The sequence below is a fragment of the Etheostoma cragini genome, chromosome 5 (assembly GCF_013103735.1).
Source record: "Etheostoma cragini isolate CJK2018 chromosome 5, CSU_Ecrag_1.0, whole genome shotgun sequence".
Classification (NCBI taxonomy): domain Eukaryota; kingdom Metazoa; phylum Chordata; class Actinopteri; order Perciformes; family Percidae; genus Etheostoma; species Etheostoma cragini.
This window is the reverse complement of record NC_048411.1, coordinates 1,281,355-1,306,778: the sequence shown is the minus strand read 5'-3', so window position 1 is coordinate 1,306,778 and position 25,424 is coordinate 1,281,355. Positions and strand designations below refer to the sequence as shown.

Here is a 25,424-nt window from a genome sequence, read left to right as displayed (position 1 = left end):
CCTACTTGTCTAACTTCTCCGAGCATTTTGTTGCACTAACAAGTATTAAGTATCAAAATCTGTCAACTAATATCAACTAATCTGCATGTTGCCACAAGCCTTATTTGTTTGCCTTATTAATCTCTGGGGCTCCTTGTGTTGAATAATTTTCCTTTTTTTCTCTTTCCACTCAGAGAGGCCATGAAAGTTAATGGGCAGATGGACTGCCACCCCAGTGCCCAGGGTTCCACCCTCAGCCCCAGTCGCCACAGTAATGTCAAAAAGGTGACAGGCGTTGGAGGCACCACATATGAGATATCAGTGTGAGCAGGGACACGGCACCCACCTCCAACGACAACGAACACCCTGCTGCATAGAGATTCTCTCATCTCTCTTATTTTAGTGAAGTCTAGACAGTCAGTGGCGCACAGCGCTGCCGGTTCTGGAGTTGCTGTCCAATCAGAGGGTCTGTCTAGACAAATGCCTGTGTGTGTTTGTACCAGGGTTGTTTGTCAGTTAATACCGCTGCAGGCTGTTGTTTGTGAGGAGTGTCTCGTCATTAACGTTTGTGGCTCATCGTCTTGGTCGTAAGAGTGGATCGTTAATGTTATTACTGTTGTCTCTCAGCTGTGGTCCTGAAGTGCACGCTGTTCCAAACATCACACAAACGTTGCTCCAGAAAGCGTCGACGGCTGAGCAAAAACACGGATACACGGACATATCAAACACCGACATCCTCACTACGGACCTCTGTAGGAGACCAATGTCCTTTCCGAGTCAATTGCAAAGAAGTCAAAGTGCGTCACATTAATTTGTTCTGTTCATGCCATCTCCAGCAAATGATGAGAGGGCCAATCAAATGGCTCAGCACCAACTGCTTTTGCAGGCAACACAGGATGAGGGAGGTGTGAAAGGGCATGTAGAGAAGGGAAAGCCATCGTATCATGTCTGGTGGTTGCATTCCAAATTCATTGAGCAAGACTTTGTTAATGATTAATTTCCTTTGTCAAAAAGAAATCTGTCAGGAATGAATGCAACCAGCAGAGATGCTAGTTGATATAAAATAAAGCATACTGAATGGCTCCTTCTGTCTCAGATTAATAGGGCTCAAGTAAAGCGGAGCCGCATGTATTCTCTTCATAAAAGATGCAGTACATCATAACAGGCTTGTTTGTTTAGTGAAGCTCAGTCTGGTTTCTACATGACCCTTGACACAAGTGCTGAGCAGATATCTTAGCGTTCTGAGAGATAAGAATACCTCATCCCAAGAGTTCAGAACGAGTCCAGCCTTGCACAACCAAAACAACTTTGTTTTTTTGTTTTGTCTAAAAAAAAATAAAGAACCATTGTTTAGTGTCTAAGTTGTAAATCATAGGATTGGAATGGATGGAAAGGTGTAGAGAAAGGAAGACTGGTCACCCATTCATTATTTTGAAACGTTTTTTGTTTTTTTTTGCCATGTTTGATACATCTTTCTTTTTTACAGACAGTTAAGCCTGGAATAAATGTTTCATTTGAGTGGATTTGTTTGTTGATAAATTATAAAGCAAAATGAGTCGTTATAATAGGTCAAATCCATAAAGTAAATTTAGCTTGTCCTGATGAAGTGTAATAATGTGATCTGAGGAAGTGAACAGTCACATTGACTTTCCAGTGTGTGCTCTGCCCGAGACGAGGATTGAGCTTTCAATAGCAGCAGCACCAAAAGTAGATCCACACCCCTTAATTAGACAGTGAATGGGTGACATCACCAAGAAGGAACATGTTAAACCAATCAGCTTGCAGCAGCTGTCTGGAACAGCTCCAGTATGCCCCCTACTTTTTTTGTTGAAACAAAAGTTAAAACATGTATTACTTTTGAGAAGATGAATTGATAATATCTAAGTGGAAGGTTTTTGTTTATTTTGCACCAATAAATATGAAGAAAAAAAAAGTTTTGCCCAGCTCCTTTTGCATCAAGAATAAACCATTGTTGCCTTTACAGAGGAAAAGCTACTTTTCATAGAGATTACAAATCAGCTTGTTGAAACACTAAGAACTACCTTTACTGTTTCACATTGAGCATAGACTGTATATTATTAATGGTCTATGATATTGAGCAGCAAATTACAGAAGTGACACTTGTGAGCAACTTGGACTGGGTAGACATTGTTACAGCAGAAAGTTCTGGAGGAAAGGCCAACATACAAGGTGATAAATTATCCTATTTGATTATGAAAATGCATAACTTTGTTTTTGCCTTTCTGATTCCTATCCCCAAAGATCAGTGTAAAGGCCGTTAGCTGTGGTAGAGTCTTGCTTTCTGACGAGGTTGAATGTCTCTCTTTTAAAAGTCTCACCCAGCTGCCTTACCAGTAACAGGATACTGTATACAAGTAATGTGTTTCGCAATTGTTAGTTGGTTTTTTTAAGACTATTTTTTGGGGGCTTTTCCCTTTAGTTGATGACAGTGGATAGACATGAAAGGGGATGACACACAGCGAAGGGCCGCAAGCCGGATTCTAAGCCGGGCCGTTGCCAAGGACTCAGCCTACACGGCGCACACACTCTTACTGGGTGAGCTAGAGGCCACCCCCAGTTTTTGTTTTAAGGCATACAGGGATACTTTTGGCAAACTGTATGGGTGCCAGTAGAACTTCTTGAATATCTGACAGACCATTAGCTGCCGAGTTGCCTAAACACTATCATGACCACATTTAAAAACCCTATCGATGTCATTCCTCTTTAAGATGACTGCCATTATTCCAATGTTTCTTTGGGATCACTGCAGGTCAGGGAGCATTCCTGACAGTCAGTATTGAATCTGTTTTGTTGAGCTGATTTTATTTTCTGAACCGCACATAGAAAGTTCACTATGTATTAAAATATAGAATATACTAAAAATAAATGTACATGGGTTCCTATTTTTGTGAAGAGGAAATATTTCCCAATGACCTGAGCAAAGTAAATAAAGTGTCCAACCCTGAGTGGATAAGATTGATTCTTGTGAATTGAAAAAATAAAAATAAAAAGTACAATGGGGAACACCTGCACAACATTTATATCATTTTTTTTATGTATATGATAGATGTTACTTAACAGTTGAGTTGACATTTTAAAAGCCAAAAAACATCCAAGCCTCTGTAGGATTGGTCGTTTGCATTTAACCAGTCACATGATCTTGTTTCGACTCCTAAAACCCTCTACACAATCTTGTTTTGGTATATAGAGCAGTATTATTGGCACATTTTATCATTAGCTATACAAGGAAACAAGTGATTTTTATGTGAATGCAAACGTGGGCTTTGACAGCTTTTATTCGAAGGTGGAGGAAACATTTCAAATCATTTGAGTTCAAATGAAAAGCAACATTTCATCCATATACATGTATTTACAGATGCACTGGCACTTAGATGCACTTTAGAGGCAAGGTTACCAACTCAATTAGTGGGAAGAAAAGGAGAGGGTGGTGAGCACACAGATCAGATAGGGCACACTGTTACATATACTCTACATGCTTAAAGTCTGGGAATGTTATGATCTAAAGAATGCAAACTCCATTTCCTGGTGAGGAACCTAAGTCAGAGAATAGCTGCACCAAACTGATGAACCGTTGACTTTGGACTTATTGGTTTTCAGAGAATTAAAACAAAAAAAGGAAAAGCTTAGCTAAGTGCATCTGATCTCCTATCAGTCAGCCATGGGTGGACACGGCGCTCTGCAGCACACATCTGATGCCCCTCAACAGCCTGGAGTGGATTCCTCTTCTAGCCAGTTCCCAACAGAACTAATAAAAGAAGGAACCAAGAAACTACTTCTACAAGGCATCCACTGAGAGGTCTTCACCTCACTTGCGGTTTCTAACAGTGGAAGCATGGACAGTGGACAGGTTAAGAAGGCCCACTGAGATGCATCATGGGTTTTTATGTGTATAGTGCACCTCCAAAATACCTGGTCCCTGACCCTGTGCTGCTAACCAGCAGGCTACATTATCCTCTCCCCCTACAAACAAACTCTGCTTCAGAATAACAAGACAAAAAGTACCCCAATGTGGGAATTATCACCATCACAATCCTCTTCTCAGTTTGTCAAAATTGAACTGTAGATGACAAGGATGGGAAGCGTGGCATTCAATGGTGGGTGCAAAAAGGGAAAAGGGTAGGGATTGTAATTTTTTCCCTCCCCAAATAATTCACTCTCTAGTATACCCCCCCCCTCCCCCCAAGTGGCATGAAGGACTTGTGATCTTGAGGAAAACCGATAAAAAAAAAAAAAAACTAATATGCAAGTGTCCAAATTCAGTCCATTTAGAGTCTATTGTAGAAAAAGAGGAAAGACTGATATATTGAAGATCAGCAAAGCAAGTTCTTGGTTCTCAATTCTTCTCCTCAGCCTTCACCTCCTTTTTCTCTTCTTTCACCTCCGTCTCCTTTTTGACCTCTTTTTCTTCTGATGCCTTGTCCTTTACGGAGAGTTCCTCCAGCTTCTCTGCCACTTTGTTTGCACTATCAGTGTTGCCTGTGTCAAAACAGTGAAATGTGCAGTCAACTCAAAACACTGTAAGTTTAAACAGAACTGTTGGATATCTTCAGCCTAGCATGTAACTTTGTCTTTAAAGTGCTCATATTATGCTTGTCCCCCTTTCCTTTATTGTGTTATACATCTTTTGTAGAACACAAAAAAGGGACTTACCATCTCCAACAGAACAACCTGTTCACAACCTGCTCCAAACAGCTCTACTGTAGTCCAACATTTACTTCAGAGACAAACGTTATAATGCTAACCTAGCTGCTAGAATAGCACGCCCTCCTACTCTGCTCCTGACTGGCTAGTAGTCCTTACCTAGCTACTGAGCATGTGCAACTCCCAACAAAGATGCAACAGAAGTGAGATGTCTCACTCTGTAGCCAAAACAGAGAGCTCAAAGAGAAAGGAGGAGCAGCAGCAATGTGCAGTAAAATAAAAATTGGGGGTTTTCTGTAACTTAAACCATGTAAACCTATTCTGCCATAACCTCTAAATACAATTATGAACCTGAAAATAAGCAATATATGAGCACTATTTTAACTTTGTATATCAACCCACTGTCTTATAGAGGTGTGGCGAGACACAAGGTTGCAATCACAAAACAAGATTTTAATCCTATATTAAAGATAACTTAAAATGATGAAATATGACTGGAGAAATAGTCAAAAGCATGCACACTGAAAGATTTTGCCACAAACTCAAATGGCTTCTCTCCTGTTTTACTAACCGCTTCAGACCTAATAACCGTGGCGTCCCTCTCTCCTCCCAACCTTGTCCCTACAACCTATTAATTATTCATTTCTTACACTGCGCTATAACTATTTTTATACTTATCATTTTTTAGCCTGTTTTTTTTTTTTTTTAAAGTGGATGAGAGCAGGCTTCAGCAGCAAATTCACTCTAAAGTTGGCCAGTTTTCAGCCGATGTAACGATTCCAACTTTTAAACTCAACGAGACACATTGTAACATTTTAACCGTCACGCCTCTACAATCTCAATATTCCACCTCTTCATTCTGCCACTATATGCAATTTATGATCTTGGGTGGATAGTGTGACCCTTTGCTAATGTGATCATAACAGACAACAGTTTAATCAAATTGTAATGTAGCAGAACATAATGACACTAGCCTTTTAGAAAAAAGGCCTGTGTTACATTCTGCGTGTTTATGTAGCAGACAGAAAAAGTTCCAGGCTGGAGTGAACAGCCAAGAACAGAGTGAGTCTGCACATCACACACCTGAGCAATGCATTGGGGGCCATGTTACCATGTGAATGGATTACATTTCCTAGTAACCCAATGAACTCTTTGCTTAGGTAATGCATATTTTAAATAACACTTTCATGTTGGAAAACCAATGTAATCTAACCATAACTTGTATCATCCAACTTTGAATATTTTAATAGATATTTGCATGAAGTTCAAGTTACATGTACCTGTTCCATCAAGACTTTTTTTGACCTCCTCCTTGCATTCGTCAAACTTCCCCTTGAACTTCTGAGCATCTGTAAACAGAACGGAGAGTTAGTGTGTATTCACATCAACATGTTATTGTGTGATGGCCAAAGAGACTGCATAATAATACATTGACAAACAGGAACACCTGTAAGTAAAAAAGAAAAAGAAAAAAGCTGCCGGGATTTTGTTGCTGAAAGTTACAATGAGCTTCTCAAAGCACTGTCTCACTTCAGTGTGATCACACTATATTTCAAATTATAAAAAGACTGGTGTTGCCACTTTTCTACTGTTACATTGGACTAGATGTATAAATACTTACTTTCTGCATTTAAAAAGCGTATTGCCAGAAGTTCAGGTTTGGGGCTTTCGTCAGCATAATCTGCTAGTGTGTTCCAAACCCATGCCCTGTCACTGCCGGCGTTGGGCTTCAGCTCCATGCTCGGCATAACTGTAGTGTACAGGTGAAGGAAAAAGATTACAGGTTACGGCTAAGATATAAATACACTATGACTTCATATTTGGTGGTTGCATAACTATTAGCTGTACATTAGAAATTAAACAGAATTTGTATGACAAAACTTGATCTCAGAAAATACAGAATTAAAGCAAATGGTTTCAGTACCCGAGCCCCGCTACAATGGGAAGTTCGGGAATTAGACAGCTCGAAGACTTATGCTGTAGTATTACATTTATGTACATGCCATTTGGAATATTTGTTTTCCTTTAAATATATAAACCACTGTTTAATGTTCTTTGAACCCTTGTCGTCTTCCCATCGAACATGCAACTTTTTTAATTTCCTGGTTCTAAATATACTTTTTTCTAACATTGTGGTCAGCTGTGGCACTTTTTTTTTTTCACTTCTTACTACTGTTTTTGTCAAATTTTCCTGCTCTTTTGCCCACGTTTTTGAAGCTATTTCCGACATTTGTTACTCTTTAAAATTTTTGAATGGAAAATAAAAGTGGGGGAAACAATTATTTTAGTTTCCCCTGCTGTACTAAGAACATACCAAACTGTGAACCCAAGACCGATACGGTCATAATATAAAATTACAATTGATTTACTTTTGTCAACTTGACTCACTGTGATGATTGGCACAAATCTTCAAGGTGCGGTCTCTCCTCATCAAGAGGCGGATTGTGCCCTTCTCTTTGTGTTTCAGCAGCTTGACGTCACCTGTTCCTCTCTCCTTCCACTCTGGTGGGTCATTCTCAGAGGCAAAACGATATAATTTGGCCCGCCTAGGAAAACAGTGGTATACCTATCAGTAAACACAACCCACCTATCTTGTGACAAATAACATGTGAATGAGCAAAGACTATTAATTAACTTACATTTTAAAGAGTTCTTCCTCATCCTCTTCTAATGTTTTCACATCTTGCTCAGGAAGGGACACGATGGGCTCAAAGTGGGGATCATGATTAGAGTCCTCTGCATTATCTGCAGTTGTTTCAGGCTCCTCCTGGTCCTAAAAGTTAAAGCAATGGATAAGTTAACTCAAAGCAAAGATGTCTACTCATCTATGTCAGACATTCAGAGTAAGTTAAAGTAATTTGACATGTTGTCAGTGTAATTCTTTGAAACTCACTACAAATCAACTTCTGACAATTGACAAACAGGCCATGAATGCTTCAATGGAGGGATTTACGAGCTCAATGGTTAAGTATAGCTTTTGTATCGGAACAGGCAAAGCCCTTAGTAAATCGCTATTGCTGAGCCAAGCATCTTTATTTCTATATCTCGGGTTGCATGTTCCCACGTTGAATGTTAACTATTAATTTGGCAAGAACACGCATTCTCCACACATTAAATAACTGAGGATGCCGATGGCTATTCATTATAAAATTGCGTAAGAGCATGACGTGAGACAAAGTGTGAAAAGACCATCCGCGAATACCTAGCTAGCGCTAGGTGCAGTTTCATTTAGCGGATACGAAACTAAGCGAACGCGGGAGACTTTCCTTTTAAATGTAATGTATACCTTATTAGTCCCACAATGGGAAATTACAATTTACACTTTTAGGGTAGCAACGCCACTTCTACTCCATTATGCTCACGGCTTTTCTAATTAGCGGGCATCAACTTTTATCAGTATCCCGCTGAAGTCGTTGCAACTTAGCAGAGGGAGCTAATGTTAACGTTACAACTATAAAGATAATATCGGTAAAATTAATTAAAAGTCACTGTTTGAATACTGGATAAGGTGGACACAGTTATGTGAAGTTTGGTTTTGTCGCCGTTGCATTAACCTCCTAAATGTTAAATAATTAAACTTTTACGAAGACAACTCATTGTAAAGTTGCCTAGCTAGCTAACATGACTTAACAAGGCCTTTCACTTGCAGGCTAACCTTAGACGACAGCCAGCTAGCTAGCTAACGTTAATAGTTTCCCTTTTCACACAACGGTGTGTGTCGTTAACTAATAACAGTTCATTTGACAAGAATTTAGGTGACATTATGTTTGGGTTTACTGGCACTCCACCCAATGTAACACTGTCAGCAGCTGCTGACAGCCCGATAATACGCAGTCACTGACTCCAGCGCCCTGCTATCAAAGCCAGCTAACAGTAGCCAACAAATGTTAGCAACTGCTGTGCTTGGCAGACAAAGACAAGAGACACAGACAACGTTTATGTCTTTGGCCAGCTGGTTAAATGCAGTAGTAAAACACCATGTTCAAATGGTTGACGACTGCGACAGTTAAGTTAGCTAGCAGTGTTGGGCACATGTCTTCATTAGTAGCTAATGATCAGCGTCTGATGGTACGGTTAACATGCTGACTGGCTAACGTTAACGTTACACACTTCAGAGTACTCTCGAGCTCGTCAACGTTAACCTTGAATAAATGCATAAAAGTATTTAAAAAAAATCTAGCACTGGGCAATTCTACTTGCCTTCCAAAATGCAGTTAAGCGTTAATTACATCCTATGATATTTAAAACCTAGAAAAGGGCTTTTCTAGCATCACGAAAGACATTCTCGGCATTTCTGGCTCGCAGTTTCCTTCACAAACTTTGAAGAATAACGCAATATAAAATGACATATTTTCCACAAAATTCTGATTTAAATGCGAACATCGTGCATTAAATGACCTAAAATGCGCGACCTCACCTTCGGGTCTGCCATATTAATGTAGATGTTTGTAGATTATGGAAGTAGTTAGATATATTCAAATCGCCGACTGGCCGCCGTTTCCCCTCGGCTGCTCTCACTTCCTGCTACAGCTTTCGCGCGCCGAATTTCCTACGTAAGCCCGCGCCCACATTAACGTGACAGTGCACGCACCGCCTCTCTCACGTCTCTCGGACTGCCTGTTTTACACAAAATCCTGTTTTATCATAACCTTTCTACCAATTGATTACTTGTGTCATTTTGTATAGTACCTACTGCAAACATATAGGATTTAATAGACTGACATTTTAATCGAGGTGCGAAAATATAGAAATAATTCTATCCATAAAGAGTTATCAAATAAGCCAAACTGGCTCGGCAATGGTTCAAGCAAATGTTCAAGGAAAGGACGTAAGTTTATAATGTGCAACAAAGAAAAGACGTGTGTGTCTCTTCAGATTTTTGTGCCATTAAAATAAGCTGTATGCCTATGGACCTTTATCCCACGTACTCTCTGTGTACATTCAGCCTATTTAAAATAAAATGCCTTCAACTATCAGCTGCACATTAAAACGATGGACATGACGCTCGAGCCTTGAAATGACGACTGTCACTTTAAATGAGTTCAAAGTTCACCGCTGCACGTGGTGAAATCAACATGGCAGCGCCCTGCGCATTTAAGAAGTGGAACTGAAAGTATATTAAAAGGTAAGATACATGAAAACCATGTTACACACCTCCATTAAAGGTGGCCGTTGCCGGTGTTTAGCACCACAGGGACCTGGGAACTGTTCGATATAAAGGACAGATAAAACAAGATGAAGAAATACTTTAGTGCATGTTAGTGTGCACCTCAGCCTTTAGCTTACATTATATATGTGAATGCAATGCAAGTGATGAAAGGATTTCAGCATTACATACAGCCAAAACTCTAGTCCGTAGAAGTTATTGCATGTACATGAAAGCTGTTTTTTATATGTAAATGTTAATTATTTAGGTGTTCCAATGTCCCCTTATAAAGCTTGATATTTGAGCACACTGTCCAGCTCAAGTCGTTAAAAAGACAAGTGGCTGGCAACATTGACAAGACTGTTAAAAAGGCTTTTTTTCTCATACATGTTGGCTTTTTGAATGGAGGATCAGTCTGCTAATTGGAGGGTTAATTTACAGCATCAAGAGAGTGATGGCAGCTGTTAGTGGCAGCCCAGTGGCTGATGCATCCCCCTCAAAGGAGGAGAAGCCCGAGGAGACCCCGCTGGACTCCAACAACGATGGTGGAAAGCCGGATGTCGAAGCTGAAGGGGGGAGCGAGGCAGCCTCTGACCCCAGCTTGTACCGCTACATCAAAGAGGACCTCTTCACATCTGAGATCTACAAAGTGGAGATCAGGAATCTACCCAAGTTCACCGGCTTTAACGACCTGAAGAAGTTCCTGGCCAAACACAGCCTCAACCCACACAAGATCAAGTTGTTTGGCAAGCAGACGTTTGCTTTTGTCACCTTTAAGAATGAGGAAGAGCGTGACAAGGCCATGAAGATGGTGCACGGCATGCAGTGGAAGGGCCAGGTGCTGAGCGTCAGGCTGGCCAAACCCAAAGCAGACCCCATCCAGAGGAAGAGGAAGCAGGAGGAGGGACAGGGCGCAGGAGGCCAGCCTCCATCAAAGCGAACCGAGGAGGAGGAGACAGAGGAGGCGCCCAGTGTCCAGATAGCCAACGTGGTGACTCCTCTGTGGAATGTGCCTTATGAGGAGCAGCTGAGGAGGAAGGAGCAGGAGGTGGTGGGGGTCCTGCAGAGGCTGGCCAAGTGAGTGGTGGTATTAATATGCATCCATTCTAGGGCCGCAGAGACGTCCCGGTCCTACAGACTACAGAAAAAATCTTTGTTTGGTGAAGATCCTCGCAAAAATCACACTATAATAATTTAATCTTTAAAATAAAAAAGAATAATGACACAAAAAGATCATTCCCTCCAATATAGTCAATCATATTGCAATATCAGTTGAAGTAATCACTATAATTAGATGTTTTCCTCATATTGTGCAGCCCTAATCCATTCATGTGTGCAGTACCATATGTGACCATAACAGATCTACTGTATTTAATATACAGTATCAAAACTAGATTTATACCAGATATATGCTATTGAAGGCCAAAACCACGTCTGACGGCCGACATATTCTGGTTCCACATTAAATAACTTAGTCTTTTTATTCTTCTCATTGTAAAAAAACTCTAAAAAATACGGTTTAGAATCTTACATTAAACCCTCTCCATGCAATAGGTTATTGTTTCAGGCATTATTGCATGATTTACTGAATGACACTGCCAAGAAGTTGCGTCTGTGTGGGCATTATGCCATAAAAAAATATTAATATTACGCTGTTTCTGTTTCAGAGAGATTGGCGGCACCAACAAAGCCATGTTGCCATGGCTGTTTGCGCAGAAAGGGAAATACAACAAAATGTGTTGTTCTCTGGAAGCCATCAGACCTTCTCCTACACAGGTTTATGTCTACATGAATTAACTCGTTTCACATTCTACTGACACACACACACACGTCATACCTTCTAAATACATACTGTACGTACATAGAGATTAATGTCTTAAAATACAGTCCAGTTTGCAGAATTGTCTCAACATTTTTAAGAAGTACAATAACCTAATGTTGTGCTGTCAGTCAGTGTACAACACATCCATTTATCTTTTATAACACTTAAGATCTTAATTAAGAAAGTAAACTCTATTGTTGTACACATTGTAACACATGAAGTGTCTAGTATCCCCCTAATCCAGTTCATATTCCTCTTCCTGTATCATGGCAGACAGAGTACAGAAACAAGTGTGAGTTTCTCATATCAGTGGGTGCGGACGGCGAGGATAAGACCATCGGTTTCCGCCTGGGGAAATATAAAGGCGGCTCCTGCGCTGTGGTGGGGCCGGCAGACACGTGCCATGTCTCGGCCGAGGCCAAGAAAGTGGTCAGCGAGTTTCAGAAGTTCATCAGGTATTCTTACTTGGTAGTCCACCACAATAGCCTGGAAATCCAGATAAAGGGGCGATATGTATCTGTTTACACTCTGCATCGGTAATACCGGATCGTGGATCATTGAATCGATATATCGATCCAGATCGGTGTATCCTTACACCCCTTCCACTATGGCACTTAATCTGGCTTTTATTTTCCATATAGGACAACATCCTACTCTGTGTACAGTCCTGAAACATATGAAGGACACTGGAAGCAGCTGACTGTAAGGACTACGAGGACCAAACAAGCCATGGCTGTAGCGTTCTTCAACCCACAGGTGAGGACTTGTTCTGTGACCCCGATTCGGATAATACAGTCACACAGAAAGACTTTTCCGTTTGACATCTTCACTTGTTCATGACTCCCTAGAAACTTGGAGAAGAGGAAGTCGATGCATTAAAGACCTCCATGAAGAAGTACTTCACAGAAGGAGAGGGGAAAGACAGCGGCGTAACCTCTCTTTACTTTGTTAGAGAGGGTCAAAGGTAGGAAAAGATCCTCATGCTCCGTAAGATGACTTATGGAGAGAGAAAAAACAGGACAAAAACAGCGGACTATAAGTACTGCACTAAATTGGTGTTTTTGGTTCCCCAGGACGTCTCCTAACCTGGAGGACCTGCCCTGTGAGCTGGTGGCTGGAGAAGGCAGCATTCATGAGGAACTCCTGGGTCTAAAGTTCAGAATATCTCCTCACTCCTTCTTCCAGGTACTGAAGATTACATCAAAGATTTCCCCCGCAAATTCATATCCAAGTACTTTGTGTTTACTTTACTTTTTTATAGTAATACTCTATCTATCTCTCTATCTCTCTCTATACACACACACAGAGTGGTGGGAGAAGTATTCTGTTCTTCTAATTAAGTAAAAGTACTATTAGCAAACTGTTACAAGTAAAAGTATATAAGTATATTCAGGAAAATGTACTGTAAAGTGTTAAAAGTACTCAATGAAGAAAAATCCACATTTTAGAAACTGGAAATGATCAAAACAGTTCTGTCAATCAATCAAGCGTTCATTGATCTAACCATTTCAAATAAAGTTGTAGGGTTATATTGTTGGCTAGATTAATTATGATAAAACATGTTTGATAAACTACATGTTTTGTGTGCAGAAATCCTTCATTTGTATTTTAACTAAAGCTGTCAGATGAGTGTAGTGGAGTAAAATGGACAACATTTCTCTCTGACATGTAGAAGTAGAAAGTAGCTCAGCTTTGTGTCCGGGTTAGCTCCGTTGGTAGAGCAGGTGCACATACTGTATATAGAGGTTTACTCCTCGACGCTGCGGGTTCGACTCCGACCTGCTGCCCTTTGCTGCATGTCATTCTCTCCTTTTATGTCTTCATCTGTCCTGTGAAAATAAAGAGCTAACATACCCCATAAAATAGGAAGTACCTCAGATTTGTACTTCAGTAAATGTAATTAGTAACTGTCCACCACTGCAAATACATGATGGTCCCTGTCCTGGCAGGTGAACACAGGAGCTGCAGAGGTGCTGTACTCTGCTGTGGGGGAATGGGCCCAGCTGGATGAGGACAGCACAGTACTGGATGTGTGCTGTGGGACCGGAACCATCGGCATCTCTCTGGCCAAGGTGACGGAGTCGTCTGTCGCACCCACTTAATCCACCTTTTCACCTCGTTTCGATCACTACAACTGAGATGACTGTATCATAATGTTTCTCATCATTTTTGAAATGTTGTTTTACGATAAGACTATTTTGGAAATTGAGCAAAAATATGTCCACTCTTCCTCTCACACACAGCAACCTCTGCACCATTGTTTTTCTTCTTCTATTCTTTCCGGTGTGAAAGTGGAGGTTTTGGCGGGTTTTGACCTTTCCGTTGACTTTTGTCTCCAGAGGGTAAAGAAGGTGATTGGGATCGAACTGTGCCAGGAAGCTGTGGAGGATGCCAAAGTTAACGCAAAGCTCAATGGTAAGAGGCCAGATGAGCTCAAACTACGGCCAGTGGTTTATGAATGCAGTGGGAATATTCTAAAATGTAGGATGGTCCGTAATCCCAGGGCTTATGTTTTAATAGATGGTTATTTAACAATTTATGTTTTTGTTAGTGTGTAGAGAGCATAGAGGTCATGATGGTATGTATATCTCTTAAAGGAGAATTCCAGTCAATCTCAACATGTAGCGCTGTTGTCTGTAAATGTGAAGGTCTGTTAGTAGAGAGGAAAACCAATCGGTGGTGTCTCCGAGTTATCCTCCTGCTAGAGTTAGCACCCAGCAGGCTTAAGCAGGGCATTATAAACCTGTTTTTAGCCTCTAAACAGGTTCAAAATGTCATTACCAGTGCCTAGCCATGTGCAGTTATTCCTTCCAAGCCTGTTGGGTGCTAACTCTAGCATGAGGATAACCCGGTGTAGACACCACCGATTGGTTAGTTTTTCTCTCTGACAGACCTCCAAATACACAAACACGGCTACGTGTTGGAATCGCCCGGTATCCTCCTTTAAGTTGGTAGCGGTTAGGAATTAGATCCTCAGATTTAGTTCATGTACAGTGATGTTCCGGTTTTATTTTTTAATTGAGTTTTTCATGTGTTTTTATTTGAAGGTCTGAGTAATGTTGAGTTTCACTGTGGAAAAGCGGAGGATGTGTTCCCCAACATTCTCAATGCTCTCGTGTCCCCCAACCTCACAGCCATTGTGGATCCGCCGAGGGCCGGCCTACGTGAGTCAACGGTCAACACATGAAAAATAATTTCACTTGCTCCAGGACTTGTCTTATATCAGGTTTTGGTCTTAATTTAACAGATTCCAAGGTGATCCTGGCCATCAGGAGGGCAGAGCATCTGAAGAGGCTGGTTTATGTGGCATGCAATGCCAAAGCAGCCATGAACAATTTCATTGAGTGAGTCATGTTTTTTTAAAGCGGCAATTTGTTCGTGGGCATCAACTTTATTAACTGACTTGTGAAAGGGAAAACATAACCCTGAATACATATTTCTACTGTAATATATAATTTTAAAGGTGGTCAGTTCTATAAAAGTCAATCCTATGTTGTGACTTTTTGTCTCTTAGTCTGTGCAGAGCGCCATCCAACAGAGTTCACGGGGCCCCGTTCCGTCCGGTGCGAGCCATGGCCGTGGATCTGTTCCCTCAGACCATGCACGTTGAGATGCTTCTGCTGCTGGAGAGGGTGGACTACGACTCCCAGCAGCAGACCAGCAAGCAATAAGGAAGAGAAGGGCTGGATTTGAAACCGCCTTCAACAGTACATACTACATACTACAGATGAGCCCAACATGTACTGCATAGTCTCTCGTCAGGAGAGTACAGGGTGAAACTGTTACATCCATTTGTTTCCCAGTATGCTAGGTCAGGCTTAGCTGCTTTTTGAAAGCAGAAGTAAACATACGTGTTGTCTCACTTTGCATTGTGGGACACAGATGAGATGGATTGGTTTGACATCTGGGGATTTTGGGCATACTGAATGCTACATTTTGGCCCAATCAGTACGTACTGTTGTTATAGTAGGCGGTCTTAACTTTAATGCACCCTGGCCTTTCCTTACTAGAAATACACACACACACACACACACAGTACTCAAAGGAGCCTTTTGGAATTGTTAAAAGCATTTTTTCCCCTTGGTCATCTGTTTGTCGTGTGTAAGGCCTAATAGTCATTACTTAAAGGGACACTTCAACCAAATAACTACTTATCACTCCCCAGTCCTTATCTTGTAATGCAATATTCATTTCAGCTTCAAATAAAGTAGTTAGTGTTACCTGTATGAGGTTTTCTGCTTATAACAGAGCTTTATGGACAGTCCCTTTGCCAGTTATGCTTTTTAGTTTAAGAACTTTTGTCATCCGTGTTCACTCAGAAGTGGGTTACTTTATGAGCCATGTCTTAAAAGTATTTAGATTTAATTTAGTCTTTGGTTTTGTGAAATTGATACCTTGTTAAACTGTGGGTACTATGGAGTAGTTACCCTTCTCTTATGTGTGTTTTGTCATTCTATGACTGAATAAAACAAAGTCCTCCTAGTCATTAGTCAAGACGTTTTATTTTGCATAACAAATATCACTGAAGTCATAAAGCTCAGCTGCAATACATCATTTTCTAGGCAGCAACATCTCAAAACAATTCATTGGTACAGCTCAACAGCAACACATGTCAAAGCAGTTATTTTTTTCTTCTCACACACACTTGGCAAGACAAATGCACAGAGGGGGGGGAAAGCACATTCTTAAAGCAATTACAATATCACAACAGCCTTGTGTTTGAACTGCAATGTGTCGATTGTAGGGCTGTAATCTCCCACGCCGCTAGTCTATTTATTGGTCGAGTTAAAAATAGATAACGGGAAAAAAAAGTCAAATGCAAAGTTTGCAACTGTTTGCGTATTGCAGCTTGACTACAAACATGGCATATCACCTAAAAACAGGATGTTAACTTGTCTGCGCTAGGTTGCCCTGTCTGTTTTGAATAGGCTATAGGAACATATCAGAATTGGCATATTTCATAGTCTAATAATAGTTTTATAACTACAGGCCCATCCACCCGCAATGACGGTAGCTTTCCCCAGACCATGCTGGACGTTAAGCCTCTACCATCCAAACTCAAAAATAATATCAAAGAAGGAATGGTTGACTTTATTGCTCAGGATATGAGGCCCACCGCTGTTGTGGAGGGCTGAGGTTTTAAGAACTTGTGTAAAGTTTTGGAACCTGGATTGGCCTACACAGTCAGCAGGGACTAACGGTGAAATGTCAGGGACTCAAAGAGAAAGTTTCAGAGTTAACCCTTGTATGGTATTCAGGTCAAATTGACCCACTTCAAATTTTTACAAGAAGGGTACAAGTTATTTTTTTTCTACCTGAAAATCAAGGGCCTTACCTTATTTTCTGTGATAAACATGTTTTCCTAACTCAGTTCAGAAAATTAACATGAACTATAACCTTATGACAAACTAATCACCCTTCCATTTTTAATTGTGTTCTAGTAGAGACTGATTGCATTCCCTAAACATGGTACTAGATTATGAAGTAAAATTGAATGTTGACTATCATATGCTGCTGAAATGATAGTCAGTTATAACATGACAAAAACAATTGTCTTCATATTATGTTGCATGTTCCTCAACAGTTCTTGTGCTGATAACAAGTTAGCATTACTATTTTTGGAAATCATAAGCAACGATATTGTGCATGTGCACGTGATGCAGCGCTGCCACAGCCGGTAGACAAGTATCATTTCAGTGCAAAATAATAAGGTCAAAAACGATTTAATAAACTGCAAATAGCATACCAGTTTAAGTTTATCCAGAACTAATTCAGGCAGACAAGTACTGCGGGATAGTTAATTAATCTAAATCAGTCGATTTTTAGTTGAAATCTCAGGACTTCAGTCGACCAAGATTTTCTTTGGTTGATTACAGCCCTACTTGATTGAACATGTTGTAGGAAAACCACACGCCAAATACTTTGACAAAAGATGACAGCAGTTTCTATTTTTGTTCCAGCAAGTAAGGTGTCTGTATTTCTCCTTGACACAGATGTTTCTTCCGTAGTTTGATGCAACCATTCTATAAAATGCATAAGACTGTATGTAAGCTTTGGTATACAGACACTTTCATCAGCTTGTGTTGAACTAAATGACTTGATCATATTTTGTGTATGTGACTGTACCAATCAAATTTTGCAAGGCTGCCTTTTGAAAAATGTATTCTACTTGTGGTCAGAAACTATGATCAATTGTCACAATTACAAACAAAATCCACAATCTTAAGAGAAGTCTTTAAAAATCTACACATGCCGGAGGCATTTTCCCTAAAGTATCTGATGTCTTACAGCTGTTCTTTAAAATACTAACTGGCTTTCACAATAAATGCTTTATCAAGTAAAGGGGACTTGGTCGTTCTTCTTCCTGTTGAAGGGTGTATTAGGTCCAATGTACTTTATTATACTTTGAGCCCTTCATAAAATGGATGAACTAAGGCAACACGTAGCCAACGTAATTTCTTAAGGGCACCAAAATGGAAAAGCTACGGAAAAGTACCAAACAGTGAGTTTGTGTGCATGGCATTAGTACTTATAGCTAGCAAGAACTTAGAGCATAAAAGAAATGATAATTTGCCCTTAACATATTAGAGTGCTTGGGCTTACTGCAGTGTTGGCATGGAAACAGGATGAGACTTGTATTGCCAAAGCAAAAGACGGAAAAAAAGGCAACAATTCCCTCCAAAAGTAAGTCACCCCAAATATTCTAAAATCAGAAAATCTTGTACCAAGATGATCAGTAAACAAAAATTTCTGACCAGACACAAGTACATAATAATAGTTCTGAATAGTCATCACTTCACAACGCATGTTTTTAATCGTGCAAACCAAAACAGCAAGTGTCCATTCTGAGGCAAAACTAACTCGGCATATTTTGCATTCATCAGCCAAAATACCCAGAACACCAACCAGCAAAATACCCAATAAACAAGTAACTTTGTATCCCTAATTAAAACGTATGGTATAAATACACAAGTATTAGTAGTCCCTTTCAAATACTGTAAGCACAAACAAAACCAATAGGTGCTGGTACTATTGCGACTGTTAAAAACGACAATCAAACAAACATGCATTTCTATTTTGATGTGTTCAGGTGTAATCAAGTCACATTAACTTCTCTGTAGTCTGGGTGATTTTTATTTTTCTAGTGGCATAGCGAGGATGCATCTAGAGAGGTAGACGATATTTGCTCTACGGTCTGTTAGTGCATTAAGACCTACCCTCACATCTACCAGCTGAACCAATAAAACACGGGCAAAGGAAGCAGTTCTACCTGGCCAGGTCAATGTGGAACTATATTGCCATTGGATCTCAGTGATGCATAATTAGGTGGCGGGTGGTTGGTTGGTTGTGTGTGTGTGTGTGTGTGTGTGTGTGTGTGTGTAGAAATCCTTAATTTGTAAAGTAAAAAGAAACTAAAGCTGTCAGATTAAATGTACAACATTTCTCTCTGAGATGTAGTGAAGTAGAAAGTACCTCAAATTTGTACTTAAGTACAGTACTTGAGTAAATGTACTTAGTTACATTCCACCACTGCAAATAAGTGATGGTTCCTGTCCTGTCTTTGTGACACAGCTTTAAAAGGTGTGTGTTTGAATGTTTGAATGTGTGTGTGTGTGTGTGTGTGTGTGTGTGTGTGTGTGTGTGTGTGTAAGATGTCTGACGTCTGACAGTGACTGGGTTTCAGTGCTGTGGTTCCTTCAGTGATTTCGAGACTTAAACGTCAACAGTGCAGAGGGGTTCGCTGCCCGGCTGGGCAGACTCCATTATGGTCATCTTGGGTTTCTTCCTCGTTTCCTCCTGGTACAGAAATACGATAGAAGCGAGCAAATTACGAGGAGTACATTCTGAAATTGTACAGGATGTTAAGAATAAGAAAGCTTAATCAGCCATAGAAAATTGGGCTAGGAGTTGTGGAAGAGAGGATCCATGTTTAACACTGGTTACGATTAAAATGGCATTGAAAATACATGTCCTGCATGCTACATAGAAAGAAGACTTCTCACCCTCTGTGTGGCTAGTTTCCTCATTTCCTCTTGCAGTTTGTTCAAAATATGAAGGTTTGGCTTGTTCTTTTTGGCAAACTGCTGGAGCTCAATCACACTCTTGTCAGAGCTCTCCTGCAAAAGATCATATGTTTATGAAAGTAATCACAGAGAAGTGCTTGCATATTGAATCAACTTTATTTATAGCATATCACCATTCACATTTCCCTGGTGGTTCTCTGCTGTGGCAGGTAGAGAAGTTATCATAGCCCGATTACTGCTTACTCAAGAGTTTTATTCTAAAAAAAGACATTTTAATTGCTATGAGGGTTTGACTGTTGACAGTATTGGCAGGCATTACTATGTGAGGTAGCAGACAAAATCCTCATAACCACATCTCTTATCCTCTTAAAAGGTCCTATGACTTGCTGCTTTTAAATAGACCTTAGTGGTCCCTAGTACTGTATCTGAAGTCTCTTTAACATAGACCTTAGTGGTCCCCTAATACTGTATCTGAAGTCTCTTTTATATAGACCTTAGTGGTCCCTAATACTGTATCTGAAGTCTCTTTTATATAGACCTTAGTGGTCCCCTAATACTGTATCTGAAGTCTCTTTATATAGACCTTAGTGGTCCCCTAATACTGTATCTGAAGTCTCTTTAACATAGACCTTAGTGGTCCCCTAATACTGTATCTGAATTCTCTTTTATATAGACCTTAGTGGTCCCCTAATACTGTATCTGAAGTCTTTTATTTAGACATTAGTGGTCTCTAACACTCGGTTTACACCTATCACCATTTCTAGCCTCTGGGGAACCTTAGGCAGGCTGGGGGAGCTCATATTAATGTTAAAAAAACTCAAAACGTGACATTTGCATGCCATGGGACCTTTAAGATCCGAAAGATAAGATATTATATGGTAATGGTCCACAAAACAGAAAGACTTTTCCAAAGTGTTCCATGAGCTTTACAGTAAACCTCTCCAGCCCTCTTTTTCTTCCTTATTGTTAAACAGCTGTTTTCTATTTATTAATTTCTATATTTAATTCATATTAATACATTTATGCATGTGCCAACCAGGATGGCAAATTAGTTTTAAGTGTTAAGTGAGTAACCTCTGTGGTTTAAGAGAGTACTCACCTTCTTGACCATCTTATTGCTGTCTCTGCCGTACATGCGCAGCAGTGAACCCCAGTTCTTGACGTGGGGATGAAGCATCTGTAAGATCTTCTGAGATGCTAGTTGTTTGCCAACCCTCTTGTTCTTGCCTGGGGACAAAGGGACGAAACATGTCACTGAAAGCTGCTTGCATGTTACTGGTTTGTTGTACTGGTTGACTGGGTCACTATGTGGGTGGATGAGGATTAGGGTCTACTTACACCAGCCACGCACGGTGTGCTTCCCACACGTCATCACATATTCACTCTTCTGGTTTTTCCCAGGGATCACCTCAAATTTAATGCTAGTATCTCCCATTCCATGGTTTCTACAAGGAAGAAATAAAGTAAAATAATATCTATGTATGATAAAAACAGTGAAAGTGTTATTGCAAAGGATTCAAAAAATACCCTGGTGTCAGGAAAGACCCTTTGGTGGAAACACGCCATTTGCAGGTAGAGTGCACTGTAGTCGATTTAGTTCATCTACATAACATGCAGATCTTTATTTCTCCATCGACCAATCGATTGGTTGAAGAGTAGGTAGAACTTCAGTCGACCAAGGTTTTCTTTTGGTTGACTAAAGCCCTAATGATATTACTATGTTTCAATTAACATATATCACAATATGCCACTTGTGTTCAATGCAATGAACTGTGTTCCATTGTAATGTACTGTATCAGACTAAACTGCATTATAGATATAATCTTAAAAAAAAAAAAAAAAAATGAAAAAAATAAGACAACCAAAAATATTCATAAAAATGTATTTGTGTGTTGGCATAATGCATAACTTCTTACCTTTTAAGGCACTCATGAAGAATCTGATATGGCGAAAGTAGTCCTGCTTTGTTGGTCAGCTCATACACTCTTGAGTCTTCTATATTGATATGATTGAAATACTGTGGAGCAGAGTACAGTTACCATTGTTGTGTTACCTCCTATTGTATTGTACAATTCTTCTCAAAATCATGTTTCTTGCCTTCAATGTTAACAACCTTTAGCTTACTCCATTCCACTTTACTGTAAAAAATTCCAACGTCAACAATAGGAAAAAATAAAAAATAAGTACCTCCAGTTCATCACCCTCAACAGGCTTCTCCTCAGAGGTCTGCTTCACAAAGTCGGGGATGAGGATTTCCAGTGTGGCTCGAGCTGAAGTTTACACCAAATTACCAGTGAAAGCAAAAGAAGTGACATATTACAACATGCAAATATACCCATGCAATTATCTACTGTGTATAGTAAGTGTATTTTAGTCTTTATTGCAGAAGGTGCGACAAAGGTGAGTGACTGTTGTGATAGGAAATTAAGTGGATGGGAACAACTCTGTCTTCCATTTATAGGCACTCTGGTGGCAACACCAAACTGGATAACAGTAAGCATGTGGTATGTCAGCGGATTCATTTGGCGTGTCATCCACCTACAACATGTGTAAAATACAGTTTGATTATTGTACACCAGGACCAAGATGGTTCTGTGTGAAAAGCCCTTAAAACTGATTTAACTGCTGTACATTTAAGACAATTGTAACAAAATATTTACAATAATGGGGATTCAAAATGTCTCCATAAGCAAACCCAGTATCTTCACCCACTGACAGTACTAAACAAGCTAATATAACCAGCCTATCACAATGCCAAGTACTGTAAATAAAAGGAATTACCAGCTTTATTCTTAGCAAGTTTTTTACTGCTTGCGGTTCCTGTGCCGTACGTTACTCCATCTATAACGACTGATGCTCCAAAGGGTTCACTTGGATTCTCTGTGGGGGGGAAACACAGTCAGTTTGGTTTGATATCAAGTAACATTCAACGACGTTCATTCATACGTAATAGCAGTAGCTGTGTGCACATTTCTGGGACTATAAAGGGGCTAATAAAAATGTGTGTACAGTAGAGTAGATTTACACATCACTATGTGTACCTGCCAACTCTTTAAATCCTGATAAGGCAAGAAGGGCATAGGACTGTATACACCTCCATTCCCTAAGGACACTTGCAAAAAAGAACTTACCACATTCAAAAAAGTTGTAAACAGGTCGAACTTTTAGGACACGCTGCATATATTCATGTAAGATGCAAACTTCAGATTTCCCATTAGGGTTGATGACAAATTCTGTTAAAACAGAAAGAATTAAAATGCATCAAACAAACTTAAAAAAGGACAGCAGCTTTAACAATGATTATATGATAGATATATATATATATATATATATATATATATATATACATATATGTATATATATACACACACACACACACACATACACACACACACACACACACACACACAGCTAATACACTGCATGTATCTATATTATTCTTACTATTTAATGTCACTGCTACTACATTTCACATATCTGTACGAGTTGTTCACACACTGTTCATTCTAAATAGCCATATTTATTGTCCTGCCTATGCGACACCTGTCTATACTTGAATGTCACATTGCACTTTTACTACTTTTTTTGCACTTCTGGTTGGATTCAAACTGCATTTATTGTCTTTGTACTTGTACTTTGCACAATGACAATAAAGTTTAGTCTAATCTAATATAATGGCTGAGCCAAGAAGTCCCTTTTTGCTTGTTGTTGTTGTTGTTGTTGTTGTTGTTGTTGTCAGTCAGTATTGTCAGGAGCGCTCGTTGCTTTCCCGCTGCTCTCCTAGCTAAAATCATTCCAATTTGTTGTTGTGTCTCCTTTGTTCTTAATACCCGTTAGTGTTTTGCATGGTTGAACGGTGTAAGCAGATGGCTCGGGTCTGTGCTGCTCGGCTGTGTTTTGATGCTTCTTAGACTGAAGGGGGATTCTGCTGCTGTGTTACTGTGCTAATGTCTTGCTCCTTCCTGCAGCCCTGCGTGGCTGACTGAGGAAGCCGGTTTGTTGCTCTAGATGTTTGTATGGGGTCTTGTTGATTTCTGTCTGTATAGTTTAACCTGTACTGATGTCTTGCGGTTTCCTGTTGCTCTGGTCTAAAATCATCTGTCCAAAGGACTACAGTTAACACTGGCACATTTAATGTAATGAAATGGAAATTAATGTGTGTTGTCCTTTATACATAAAGAATAACCCATAGGCTACACAGAACACTCTACAGTACAAGAAAAAAGCATTTTTATTTTATTTTATGGTTTCATTGGTAAACGATAAAAAAGTAACACTTCTTCTTAAAAAGTTGTATTAAATTCACAAAGTATGAATGTATAGAATTGTTACCTTTCTTAGTTGGTGCATCTTGGACCGACAGTGTGATGAGTTTCTGGTTGGCGGGCAGGATCGGTCTCTCCGACTCCGCCTGCTTCCTCTTCATGTCTCTGTTGAACTGCCTCCGCTCAGCCCACGTACGAAACTTTTTTACTGTGACTTGTTCAAAGTCAAAGCATTTTTCCAGGTACAGACGAAACTCTTCAAGTTCTGTGAGGAGGTTTTATCAAGTTAGATCACTTGAGTTCAAACGGAAGCAAAAACTTAATAATAATCTTTCAGAAGTCCGTTATTGGAAATGTGCCACTAAAAAAAGTCATTACCTATGGACTCGTCCTTGCACACCTCCACCTTGGCCTTAACTTGTCCTAAGGCTCCGTGGGCAAAGTCACCAAGCGTTTTAACCTGCAGGCTGTTATTAGTGGTAGCCTCTACATCTGGGTCGCCGTCTGTCATACTGGAGGGAGGAACATCGTCCTGCTCCTCAGCTGGAGCATCTGACGGGCCTGCACTCTGTTCACCATTCACCTCATCGGAAAGCTTAACAGGAGGCTCCACGTCATTAAGAGCCACCTCCCCATTCAGCTCCTTCTCCTCAACATCCTTCATTTTCTTGTAGTGTAGGCAAGGAATGCTGCTGGTAGGAGGGTCATGTTTCTGTGTCAAAAAGGAAGGCCAAGAGTCGTCATAAAAGGTTAACAGTATTATCACTGTGACACCACAGCTGACTTCAGTCAGACTTTCAAGATCCAAGCTGGAATATTTCCATGACCTTAAAAAAAGTTTTTGAAATGGAATGAATAGATAAGAGACTTGAACAGACAGGAGGCTATCAGTGGCAGATTGTGTTATTGTGAGGATGCTCAACACTGATTGACCCTAACCGGCTCACATTAGGGCTGTTGGAACGAAAACAAAATCAGTACTCTTCAAATGCTGAAATTACTATTCGAATGTGATTTTTTAGCTCACCCAGTAAGAGCGTTTGCTCTGTGTAGGCTGACTGTGTAGTACTGCAGCTGCCCTTTGCTGCGTGTCATCCGTCAGCTCTCTCCCCCTTTCATGTCTATTCACTATATAATTAAAGGACCCCTGATGTTGGACATCCCTCTTGTAGACAGAACATGTAACAACAGCCATGTGCTCATAGTGGCATTGACAATGCAGTGTAATACACATTTATACCAGGTTGCATTTGAGCATTAAATATTGAATGGTATTATAAAGGGAGACTGACAGCCCTAGTTCCTATCAGTGTGACAAGTTACTTAGCCACTGTGTTGTATCTTACCCTTATACTGCCCGTCCCAAGGAAGTAGGGTCTGGACCAGGTAACCACCCTGGTCTCTCTGTGCAGGTAGACTGGAATGCCCGAGTTATGGAATGTCATGATCCATCCATCAGGTAGAGGCTCAGTAGGTGGACGGCCACGACCTGGCATAAGGGAAGAGGGGGGGGGGGGGGGGGGGGG

General features: G+C 40.3%; 4 protein-coding genes and 1 non-coding gene across 8 annotated transcripts in view; 2 read left to right on the top strand and 3 right to left on the bottom strand.

Moving 5' to 3' along the window:
* Window positions 1-19,394, top strand: part of zdhhc8b (zinc finger DHHC-type palmitoyltransferase 8b) — an 83,523-nt gene extending 64,129 nt beyond the window's left edge. The window contains exon 11 of one of the 2 annotated variants that reach the window (XM_034872852.1): window positions 19,275-19,394. In XM_034872852.1, coding sequence (XP_034728743.1) covers window positions 19,275-19,282 — 8 coding nt within the window. In that variant the 3' untranslated portion in view covers window positions 19,283-19,394. Of the gene's footprint in view, window positions 1-173; window positions 1,810-19,274 lie in introns of those variants that run through there. The other variant, XM_034872851.1, reaches the window with a different exon arrangement.
* ranbp1 (RAN binding protein 1) lies at window positions 3,258-9,235 on the bottom strand. Of its 2 annotated transcripts, none has more exons than XM_034872854.1 (6): window positions 9,059-9,235; window positions 7,281-7,414; window positions 7,030-7,187; window positions 6,263-6,391; window positions 5,922-5,990; window positions 3,258-4,476 (listed from the first exon to the last, which is right to left on the bottom strand). In XM_034872854.1, exons 1-6 carry the CDS (start codon window positions 9,071-9,073, stop codon window positions 4,334-4,336), a joined length of 648 nt encoding a protein of 215 aa, XP_034728745.1. In that variant the 5' UTR covers window positions 9,074-9,235; the 3' UTR covers window positions 3,258-4,333. The 2 variants fall into 2 exon arrangements, with proteins under 2 accessions (XP_034728745.1, XP_034728746.1); XM_034872855.1 differs by having other exon boundaries at window positions 7,281-7,408; window positions 9,059-9,196.
* Window positions 5,586-5,713, bottom strand: LOC117945567. The gene has a single exon (XR_004656834.1). It is a non-coding gene; the product is annotated as a small nucleolar RNA SNORA77 (small nucleolar RNA).
* trmt2a (tRNA methyltransferase 2 homolog A) lies at window positions 9,622-16,286 on the top strand. The gene is made up of 12 exons (XM_034872853.1): window positions 9,622-9,766; window positions 10,229-10,864; window positions 11,455-11,563; window positions 11,883-12,064; window positions 12,251-12,365; window positions 12,458-12,573; window positions 12,683-12,794; window positions 13,559-13,681; window positions 13,949-14,024; window positions 14,657-14,773; window positions 14,857-14,953; window positions 15,124-16,286. The coding sequence occupies exons 2-12, from the start codon at window positions 10,242-10,244 to the stop codon at window positions 15,278-15,280; spliced, it is 1,827 nt and encodes a 608-aa protein (XP_034728744.1). The 5' UTR covers window positions 9,622-9,766; window positions 10,229-10,241; the 3' UTR covers window positions 15,281-16,286.
* dgcr8 (DGCR8 microprocessor complex subunit) overlaps window positions 17,889-25,424 on the bottom strand; it is a 10,936-nt gene continuing 3,400 nt past the window's right edge. Inside the window, exons 4-15 of one of the 2 annotated variants that reach the window (XR_004656793.1) lie at window positions 25,245-25,387; window positions 24,277-24,610; window positions 23,966-24,163; window positions 22,765-22,866; window positions 22,415-22,513; window positions 21,821-21,903; window positions 21,550-21,650; window positions 20,972-21,078; window positions 20,733-20,860; window positions 19,613-19,726; window positions 19,269-19,406; window positions 17,889-18,971 (exon numbers count right to left, since the gene is read on the bottom strand). Coding sequence is in view for 1 of the 2 variants with exons in the window: in XM_034872850.1 (XP_034728741.1) it covers window positions 19,323-19,406; window positions 19,613-19,726; window positions 20,733-20,860; window positions 20,972-21,078; window positions 21,550-21,650; window positions 21,821-21,903; window positions 22,415-22,513; window positions 22,765-22,866; window positions 23,966-24,163; window positions 24,277-24,610; window positions 25,245-25,387 (1,493 nt within the window). In the remaining variant the exon portion in view is untranslated. Of the gene's footprint in view, window positions 18,972-19,148; window positions 19,407-19,612; window positions 19,727-20,732; window positions 20,861-20,971; window positions 21,079-21,549; window positions 21,651-21,820; window positions 21,904-22,414; window positions 22,514-22,764; window positions 22,867-23,965; window positions 24,164-24,276; window positions 24,611-25,244; window positions 25,388-25,424 lie in introns of those variants that run through there. The other variant, XM_034872850.1, reaches the window with a different exon arrangement.